The 11,538-nt window shown below is 33.2% G+C and overlaps 1 protein-coding gene across 1 annotated transcript; it reads left to right on the top strand.

The window, feature by feature from the left end:
* The first annotated feature begins 8,925 nt into the window (after positions 1-8,925).
* Positions 8,926-10,643, top strand: LOC105767719 (uncharacterized). Its single transcript, XM_012587289.2, has 3 exons — positions 8,926-9,288; positions 9,913-10,246; positions 10,335-10,643. Exons 1-3 carry the CDS (start codon positions 8,999-9,001, stop codon positions 10,419-10,421), a joined length of 711 nt encoding a protein of 236 aa, XP_012442743.1. The 5' UTR covers positions 8,926-8,998; the 3' UTR covers positions 10,422-10,643.
* The last annotated feature ends 895 nt before the right edge of the window (positions 10,644-11,538 follow it).

The following is an 11,538-nucleotide window of genomic DNA, read 5'->3' as shown; positions in this document are numbered from 1 at the left end:
AATCACAAGAAGTTGGTGGACAAATTCATGGAATAAGCCATCGAAGGTATAGTTTTTAAACTTAATCATAAACCATTTTAAGAAATGAATAACTTTTAAAGTTTGGTTTTATTCATGTGCTTAATATATAGAAAACTAGCGATGCCTAAGCAGAAGATAATGTCTCCGAGAATACAAAGCCTAGAGAAAATACAATGACCACTGAAATGAAAAGAATGTTTGAAGGAATTGGTAAACAAGTACGGAATACAAGTATTCCTAAATGCTTATATTTTTTTAATTTGTCTTAGCTTTAAAGATCTTAATGTTTATGGTATTACTTTTGACAGCGTGGAAGACGAAATGAAAGGAATTTTTCTAATAAGAGAAAAATTGGTGTTACCGGTCCTAGCACATTTGATCATGTTTAGAAGGGTCCTGGCTTGAAGTGGAAAGGAAAAAATGCCATGACCCTCAAAGAACAAAGGGATGTAATGGTCGCCAAACATAGGAAAACCAAAGTCGAAACTTCAAGCTCAAAGGATGAAATTGGAAGCTGTCAAGTTACTCCATCACTCAGAATAAAGATGCTCTATTACAAGAAAGTATATACCTACAATTTTTAAATTAACTTTCAATAAATAATTCTTAGAAAAAAGACATTCATTATTCTTTTAATTGAATATTTATGTGCAGATTTTAATTGGTAAATATATTAATCATGTTAAAATATTATGTTCAATCCATAAACAATTATTGAGTACTTACTCATCTTGGCAGTAATCTGAAGCATAGCCGGAACTTGGTGTGCAAGGACAACAACCTCGTAAGAACTCCCTTGGAACTTCTCTATATGCTTTTCTATTTTTTCCTAATCTGGAAACATAACATCATTAACTTAAATAAGCAAATGTTAGAATCATTTGGCAGTAACTAGTTGAAACAACTCTTGGCAAAAGATAGAACTAACGATCTGACTATTTTGAACTATATAGCAGTAAGTTTTCTGGTCAATTTATAACTAGTTCCAGTAACTTTAAATGGTCGAATATCCGTAGTAGTGCTTTTCTATTTTTTCCTAATCTGAAAACATATCATCATCAACTTAAATAAGAAAATGTTAGAATCATCTTGACAATATCTAGTTGAAACAACTCTTGTCAAAAGATAAAACTATGTGAATATTTTTAACTAGATAGCAGCAAGCTTTTTGGTCAATTTCTAACTAATTGCAGCAACTTTAAATGGTCGAATATCAGCAGAAATCTTAAAAGCAAACGTATAGCCAATGGTGCTAAAGCTTGAAGGTAATCCAGTGCACAATATTTGGAGACCAAGCTGCAAGTTGGGGTAGGTAACAACAGCTTGTTTCTTTCTTTTCCTTTGTCAAACGGTGCAAGGAGGGGCAGAAATGTATTGAAATTGATTTGGTGAATGAGCAACAAGCTAGCATCCTCCTCCAAGCCGTGTATGATATATGGTGAAAAAAATGAAAATGTTTTCTATCTTGTCCCCGTATTTCCTCATCCTCTTGACAACTAAAGAAATCACCAAATGGGCATCATTAACTCAGCAAATACAGCTGCAATTTTAAGCAGCAAAACATACCAAAACAGAGCAGCAAGCAGCTTCAAAAATAATGGTATTAATCAAGGCATAATCAACAAGTAGCTAAGAAATGCTAATGGAAGTACTCTTCTTTTTCCAAGAAATTAATAGCAATATTTGAAACTATATTGCCATTTTATTTGCTTCGGTGCTAGTTGCTCATTCAGCAGCTAAGTTCCAAGAATTTAAACGCAATGTAATTTTTCCCATTTCCTTGCCCGTCAAAGACCAAGCATGAAATGAAAGTTTTGACCTCAAGTTGTATCGACACGCAACCCCTTTAATTGCCACACTAAACCTTCAATTGACACATAACTTAAAGAAACATCTACCATGCTGGGAAGTGTCAGAAAGAGTCAAAGCTGGTAGCAGATTGTTTCAATAAATCTGCCACTTATGTGTGGTACATCATTTCAATAGGTTTATTGTTGCTGATTGTTTCAGTTATATTTTAGTCATTTTCAGTTGTAGAACAATCTCATTACTTGTTGAATAAAGGATGTGTGTAGTATTCCTTATATATTTGTGTTTTCTCCACTGTAATAATGGTGTAAGAGCCAGGTTAACAAGAGTGTGGGTTGAGAGTTAAAACACGTTAGGAAAGAGAAGGTTTAATTACTATATTTGCAGCAGTTATGGCTACAGATTTGCATCAACCGGCAATCTCTCCCTTTGATGGTCATTATGACCATTGGAGCATGTTAATGGAAAAAATTTTACGGTCCAAGGAATACTGGGATGTTGTTTCTTCTGGAATTATTGAACCTGAAGGAGTAACTTTGACATCAGCACAATGAACAACTTATGAAGCAACAAGGTTGAAAGATTTCAAAGCGAAGAACTACCTGTTTCAAGCAATAAACAAGTCCATCATGGAGACGATTTTTAACAAGGATACTCCTGAGCATATATGGGATTCTATGAAGAAGAAGTATTAAGGTTCAATTAGAGCAAAGAGGCAGCAACTTGAGCCTCTTCATATGGAGTTCGAAACACTGCGAATGAAATTAGGGGAGTCAGTCACTGATTATTTTTCAAGAACAATGGCAATTGTGAATAAGATGCTAATTCATGGTGACAAGATGGAAGATGGTGCTATTGTTGAAAACATTCTTTGATATTTGACACCAAAATTCAATTTTGTTGTCTACGCCATAGAAGAAGCCAACGATGTTGAAAAACTATCAACTGATGAGTTGCAGGATTTTTTATTGGTTCATGAACTAAAAACTTCAACACCAAGATAAAGAGGAACAAGCATTGAATACAACCACCAATTCAAAAGTTCATGATCATAGTAGAGGGAGAGGAAGAGAATTTCATCATCGCAGCAGTTTCGAAAATAAAAAAAATTGAAGGTTTTTCCTCATATTCTACACGAAGCAAGGGTCGAGGTCGATATTTGACTGGTTACAAGCCAAGGCAAGCATACAAATAAAAAGTTGAATGTTTTAGATGCCACAAGTATGGACACTACAAGTCTAAATGTCGGACCAATCTCGGTTGACATTTGGAGGCAACAAATTTCGCAGCAGCAAATGAAGAAGAGATGCTTCTAACGATATGTCATGAAAAAGAGATGTATTCATCAAATTTATGGTACCTTGACTCAGGTTGTAGCAACCATATGTGTGACAACAAGGAGACTTTCTCATCAATCGATAATACTTATTGCACCAAAGTGAAGCTTGGAAATGATTCTGCCATTTCAGTCATGGGAAAAGATACTATCAAAGTTCAAATAGGAGAATGCAAGTTATTAATGATGTATTCTATGTTTCTGATTTGAAGACGAACCTTTTGAGTGCGTGACAATTACTTTAAAAGGGGTATGGAATTACATTTAAAGATGAAATTTGCAAGACTTATGACCAGCAGTAGAATTAACTCGTTTAACTCGTTCAAGTTGATAAGACGCAAAACAAGATGTTTCCCCTTAATCTTCATGATTCAGTTATTATGTGACAAAACTAAAGGAGGAAGCATGGATTTTGACATTTCAGATATGGCCATCTCAATTTTGGTGGCTTGCGAACACTACACCAAAAGAAGATGGTGGAGGGACTTCCTCCAATCACAATTCCATCGGGAATATGTGAAGATTGTGTTATAAGAAAACAATATCAAGCTCAGTTTCCACACGGAAAGGCATGGAGAGCTAAGAAACATCTTGAGTTAGTCCATTTGCATATTTGTGGTCCAATCTCACCATTTTCCAATGGAGGTAAACAATATCTGATTACATTTATAGATGATTTCAATCAAAAAGTGTGGGTGTACCTCTTACAGGGAAAATCTGAAGCATTTGGAGCATTCAAGAAATTCAAAAGTCTTGTTGAAAAAGAAAGTGATTGTAACACCCTATCCCGTCTCTGTTGCCAAATTAGGGTTTCGGAGTGTTACAGAGCAAAACAAAACATTTAACTTTCCAACAGAAACAATTATACAATTAAATACCAAGATATATTAAATGAATCTAATCATGACAATATTACACTTATGAACCTTGAATCGAACATATGGAGCCCTAAAAACAGTTTAGGAACAACTTGGGATCAAATCGAAACAAATCAAAATATTATGAAAAAACATGAAAATTTGGGAAAACAGGGGTCACGACCATATGGCTAGGCCGTGTGACATAGCCCAGACCATGTGAACATTTGAAGTTAGGATACACGGCCGTGTCGCAGACCGTGTGTGAACCGTATGTATATTCGAACTTGGGTCACACGATCGTGTTGCAGGTCGTGTGAAACCTGCACCTAAAACAATAAATACAAACGGTTGTGTGAGATGATCATGTGTGCCATACAGCTGTGTGAAAGCCCGTGCCCCAAGCCGTGTGCTCCATTTTTAACTCTTAAATCAAGTCAAATCAAGCATCTTTTCTTGCACAACAAGACATACCATATCTAACTCATTTTACATGGTTAAACACACATTCAAATCACCAAATACATGCCAAAATTCCATCCATCCTATGCCTAACCAATATGTCATCAAAAGGCACATCAATTCATACATTCAATCAACTCAAGAACAAAGTTACAATAAAGGAACAAGTTTCATCATTAGCTAATCATTCATGCCTAAACTACCAATCTAATTGATCAAAGTATGGGCATACTCAACAAGTAACCAATTCAAAACATCATCACCAAATATATATATATACCATTTATGTTCAACTTAACTACATCCAACACAAATACACTTCCAAAAACCAAGCACATCACTAGATATACCAAATTAAATTTGCAATTTACTTATCAATAACAAAACATCTATATACATGTCATATCCCAAAATGAAATACAAAAAGCTATCAAGATGGCTGGATAGTGTGAACTCCAATATGATCCGTGCAGTCAGTCTTAAAATGACAACTACAAAAGAACCACAAACGAAAAAAATAAGCTTAAGAAACTTAATAAGTTCATAGTTTAAACATTATTTAACTTACCTTAGCCAAGATAAACAATTAAAAATATAAATTTCAAATTCCTGATAACCAAATACAAGTTCACACTATTTTAGTATTTATTAATGCATAACATAATAACACCTTTCCAAGAATTAACTAATTCCATCAATCAATTATCTCAATGAAACCATCCACATACATAAGTAAGAATTTCATTTCAACATTTATTACTTAATAACATCATAAGTATGCAAAACCATTAAGTAATTAAGCTGCAAATAAATTAATACTTAGCTCGATGAACTATAGTAACTTGACTCGGATACTCGGGTAACTATACCACACCAAAGGCATCATAAATGCGTAACAGAGGCACTGAAGTGCAAACAGAGGCACGATTATGCAACCAGAGGCACCTTAGTGTGAATAGAGACACTGAAGTGTAAACAGAGGCACCGAAGTGCAATCCCATACAAGTATGTATACTAACCCTCATAATTCAATTTGAATACAGTTTAATCAAATCATAATATCATAAGTTATATAAACATATAAATATATTTATCTATACTATGAACTTACCTACAATCTACTTCCGGTTAAAACGCAGTGACTACTCTGTAATTTTCCCCTTTCCTCGGTTATTGTTCTCATTTCTTGATCTATATGGTAATTAAATTCACATACATTTCAAACTCAATTCAATGCATGAGACCCTTAAGTTTTCATTACTTACTCTTTTTCCTTAAACTTTTACATCTCTCACAAATTAGTCCCTAAACCCGAAATTTCAAATTTAACAAAATTCTACCATTTTTCATGCCAACTGAACTTCTTGTTATACTAGAACAACCCACAACTATCCATAATTCACAAAAATTCCATGAAATTTTTAAATATATTATCAATTAAATCCTTTGACCAAAATTATCAAAAATCACCTAATAAACTAATTCAAACCAACAACTAACACTACAATTTTATCATTTAACATCAAGAATAACAAAGATTCATCAATCGTACAATTCGAAATCCTAACAGTTTCAAAAACGAAGGTACGGGTTAGTTGAAACTAGTTGCAACGATCTCAAAAACATAAAAATTACAAGAAACGGGTTGGAAAATCACTTACATGCAAACAATGAATAATGGCCAATCTTAAAGCTTGATAAAAATGGTGTTCTTTCTTCAATTTCGGTTGTCAAGCCTTGTGGAAGATAATGATGTTATTTATTTTAGTTTTAATTTATTACTTTACAATTTTACCCTTTTAAATTACTATGCATTTTAACAATTCTACATCCAAAACCATCTTTTTAATTTTACTATGGTCTAATTACCACATAAGTCCTCCCTTATTTAAATAATTTAACCACTTAATCATTACCAATCAATTATGACTATATTTTAAGACTTTCACAAATTAGTCCTTTTCTTAAATTAACTAAATAAACAATAAAATCAGTTGACCAAATCTTAATACGAAAATCACATAATCCTAAAAATAATAAATACTTATAAATTACGGACTCCTTAGCCGAAATTGTGGTCCTGAAACTACTATTTCTGACACCATTGAAATTTTGTTGTGACTCATTCTCTAAACTATATAAGAATGGAAAAATTTAGTGTTTCGATCCCCAAATTGCAATCAATCACATCTAGCTTTCTGCTTCCATAATAGTTCTTCATGATAAAGAACACATTCCAATTCCTCTTGTAATTGAGTTTCTAGAAGACTTAAGTGCACAAAATCAGTTCTTTTAAGAGCCTTTTGGACTTTAGACAATGTCTGCATCAACTTTCTCTTGTGGGTCCCAATAAAGCCATACAAAGAAAGATTCCAATTTTTAATATTATCAGTAAGATAGTTTAGGGATTCAACCATATTATCTTTGAAAGCCCATTTCTCATTGACAAAATCTGAGAATTTGGGATGTTCAACCCATCCAGCAAGGAATCTGAAAGGACGCCCTTTAGGTAGATTAACCTCCAACTCAAGAGCAAGAAGTAAATTTTTATTGTCCGACTTGATCCTTAAGAGGTGAGTGATAGAGCAATATGGAAATGTTCTCATCCAAGCATCATTACCAATTGCCCTATCAAGTCTTTCACAAAGCCCTCCCTAGCGACAAGTGAAAGGATGTCCCTTGAAACCCAAATCCTACAAAAAAAAAAAAGATTTCTCAATAAAATTGTCAAAAAGAGAACAATCTTTCCCAATTATACACCCTCCTTTCTTATTACAAGAAGAAAGAAGAACATTAAAGTCATCAATAACCATCCATGGGGTATTGTCGATCGAAATAACGAAAGGAAGACATTCCCAAAGCTTTCTCCTCTTCTACTTATCGGGGCTACCATAGACAAAAGCAATATGAATAGACAAAAAATAATTAGACCTAATAACATAGATACAAATAAATTGAGGATTATTGCAAATAATCTCAACCGAAATATGATTCTTTCAACCCACCCAAATACCTCTAGAAAAACCAATAACCTCAATCTTGTGAGAAAACTTAAAACCCAAGTTAGCAATAATCTTATCAGCTTTAAAACCACTTACCCTTGTTTCCAGAAAACTAACAATATCAGGTTTGTACTCTCTATTATATTCACGAAAGATACGGGGAAATTTTGGATTCGCGCATCCCTAACAATTCCAAGAGAAAACTGTTAAATTCAGAGAAAACTGTTAAACCCTAGTATTCTTTAGGGTATGTTGTTGCCCATTGGTATTCCACACGTAGTGGAGTATTATTTTTTTCATTAAAATATTATTATTTAATTACCCATTGTTCAAATAAAATTTTCATGTCATTTTCTTATAAATAGAAACTATAAGATGACCTAATTGCACAATTAAGTTGAGTGTTGTTATTTTATTAGAAAATAATGACAATCTATTTACAAGAATAAATTATATATTTTAAAAATTTCAAGTTTTTGATTCTCATAGAGAGAATTAACTTTCTCACTAGAACTTAATAAAATTTTTATTTTACTGATGATTCATTTTGTTTGAGTCCATACTCAAACCAATTCAGTGATCGAGGATGACCAAAAATTTGTTTAATAAAAAGTTGAGAAACGACTTAAATTACTCCACATAAACCACAAATAATAATTCGGGATAGAGATTATTACTATAAATACTATAAAACTCGATTTTGTTTGCTAAATATCTTGTTAAACGATTTAGGACCTATTTAGTAGTGCTTAAAAAAAATACTTTTAGTTCCAAAAGCACTTTTGGAAGAAAAACTATGCTAAACAAATGCTTTTGGCTGAAATTTTTGGCTTTTCAGCTAAAAGTTTTAGCTTTTACTCTGCCAAAAGCACTTTTGATGCTTAATTACTTTTTCACCCCTCCAATAACATAGTACTTTCCTTTTTTTTCTCGGTGCTTAATTACAAATATGTTAAAATCATTAATTAAAAATAAAAAAATATTTTTTAAAATACTAATTACAAATATTTAATGATTATATTTAAATATTTAAAATATATTTTATATATTCTAATTAAATTTGATAAATAATTAATATTTATTACTTAAAATATTTAAAATTTATATTTCATATATTAAAATATTAACAAATTATAATAATTTTTTATATTCTTACTAAATTATAATAATATTAACTAATTTAAATATTATTTAAATATATATTTATTATTTAATAATAACATGTTTGAAATAGATATTTTATTTTCCAAAAACATTTTTTCACAACTTTTTTTTAAAAACACTTTTTAAAAATATTCCCAAAATAGTTTTTAAACCGCCTCACAGAAATCAAAGTAATTTTATATTTTGGGAAATTTCGGTAGACGGAGAAACCACGTATTCGCTGAACATTAGTGGCAGTATATTAAGAAACCACGTGGCATATTTGAAAAGTCCCCAAACATGTCCCAATAATTAGGGAGTAAATTGCTAGAACTCTCCCCATCTGACCATCTGCGTTTCAATCATCCATGGCCACCAGGCTAGCGAGAAAGCTGCCATCATCGTTCTCTGCGTTTTCCTCGTCTCCGATTACCAAATTGACGTGGGGCATCTCACCTCCGTCGATGAGCCATGGCGGACCCGGACTCAGGTGTGCCTCCTCTTCCTCTTCCTCTTCCTCATCAACAACAACGACTGGATCAAATTCTTCATCTTCTAAGCGTGAGAAGAAGATAACAGACCGTCTATCAGCTGCCATAGACGCCGTCAACGACCGTAAACTCCCTCCCGAGCTCCGTGGCCAACGCAACAAAGTTAGGTATGTATGTATGTATGTATGTATGTATGTATGCGTCTATTTAGTAGATTTTTTTTTTCTAACAATATGAATTTAAAACTCAATTTTCAACTAAAAAAATTGTGAATTTCTCAAAATTCTAATTAAATACCGTCAAGTTTTCATATTTACCCTCGATTATTTTGAAATCTTCATGATTCTTTCATACTAAATGATAAAAGCGAAATTGAAAGAACTCTTTTTGGGATCAAGGGAAAGTATGAAATTTTGCAGTTTGGAGGTATGCTTTGGATTTGTTACAATTTGTTTTCTCCTTTTTCAATTCTTTGAAAGTTATTTTTTTATTGGTCACTAATTCATATTACCTGGCAAGGGGCTATGCAATTAAGCTTTGAAGGTTATCTTCCCTTTAGAAATGGAGTTGTGTGTGCTAGTCGTTACCTAACTTTAGCTTCATTAGTTGAGTGGTGTTGGCTTCCTATGTTTGAGACCTTAAAAACTGTTGAATTTGGTGTATGATATGCTTTTGAAGAGATGACGTTCTTGGTTCAATTATTCGAATTCAGTGTTAAAATCATAATAGTTTCAAAGGTTTTTTGGGTTCTTCAATGAGATGAAGTTGTGTCATGTAATGATTTCAAACAGATCGGAAACCGACATCATCAACGTAGTTGAGCAAAGAATATGGCATTCAATGGAAGAGGGTCAGTTCGAGAATTTAGCAGGGAAAGGCAAACCTCTTAACCTTAACACAACTCCTCATGCAGATCCAGCTGAAGACACCCTTTATAGGATACTCTCGAAGAACGGATGTGCTCCCGAGTGGGTAGAACTTAACAAAGAGATCAGGAACAAAGTATCCGAATGGCGAGTCGCTTTGAAGAAAGCATGGACAAGCAAATGCAATGGAAATGATGAAGAAAAATGGATTGAGCGTTGTGAATCGTTGAAGAAGCAATTACGTGACATTAACGATAAGGTAAAACGCAATTGTATTCTTTCCTATGTTTAGATTTAGCTATGTGTCTCACGAATCGAGCATATCCAAATGGTGTTTGGAGTTGCAGGTTTTCCGGTATAATTTGATCGTTCCGTTCGGCCGCCAAATGTTCGGATTGAAATGGGAAAAGGAAGTGGCCCGCCTTGAAGAATAACTAGTATGTTTTCTTCTTCAAGTTTTTGTTGATGTAGGCATTTTTAAATGTTGGTCGGTTTTTGAGGATCCCAAAATCTCAATTAATTACCGGATTGAATAAATTATGACTTGACATAAGTCGAGTTCAATGACCCATTTGAAATGAGTAGATGACATGGGAGTTGGGGTTTCACCGTCCGCTAGATGTATTTTTTATTAGAATATTATTCTTTTTATTTAACTAAGACCTTTTTTAAATATAATTTAGGTCAAACATAAATCCCATCAAGCGTGGATATTTTGTTAAAATTTATTAAACTTTTTAAAGTAAAATTTTAACTTCAAGAGATTTCTTTGTTTCTAGTTCATACAGTTATTGATTGTAAAAACAAAATAACTAAATAAAAACAAAACAAAACCCAAAATCAAATAACTAAATCCCAATATACCAAATTACAAAAAACCCTAGAGGCCCAAATGGCCCAAAACCTAACTCTTCAGCAAAAACTCTAGCCCTTGTTGTGTCGCACCTAGCCTTTGCCACTCTGACAGCCACTTGCCTCTGCCAACTGCTTTGCCGTCGCTGTTCTCACGTCAGCGCCGCACCAACTTCACTTGTTCTACCGCCCTCAAGTGGCCTGCCACGAAAATGACAACAATAATAGATTAAAGCTTTGTAAATGGCTATATAAGCCATGAAAAAATTATGTAATAGGGAGATTTTTTTTTTGGAATAAAAAAACAACAGATTCAAACATAAAACAACAAAAACGGAGCAAAGCAGAGAAGAAAGAAAACAAAGTTGAAAACGTGCAAAGGTTTTTTTTTCTTCGAAACTGTTTGTATTAAAATTTTTATTTTCTTTTCGTTTTTTTTTAAAAAAGGACAGTATATATATATATATATATATATATATATATATATAAAGGAACAAAAAAAGAAAAAATTAAAATTTTCATACCTTTTCAATCGATAGTCTTCAGATCTGGACTCGGGAAGTCGAAAGGCCGAAAAAGGAAAATTTTTACATTTTTCGGCCACTGCGGACGCCAGCGTCGTCTCCGATGACCGGCGACCACCACGGCAGTCCCATGGCCGGATTTTGGGCAGTGCCCAGAGAGAGAAAATAGAGAAAA

This window comes from Gossypium raimondii, chromosome 4, assembly GCF_025698545.1.
Source record: "Gossypium raimondii isolate GPD5lz chromosome 4, ASM2569854v1, whole genome shotgun sequence".
Lineage (NCBI taxonomy): Eukaryota > Viridiplantae > Streptophyta > Magnoliopsida > Malvales > Malvaceae > Gossypium > Gossypium raimondii.
The sequence above is the reverse complement of the archived record's forward strand: the minus strand, read 5'-3'. Positions and strand labels throughout refer to the sequence as shown.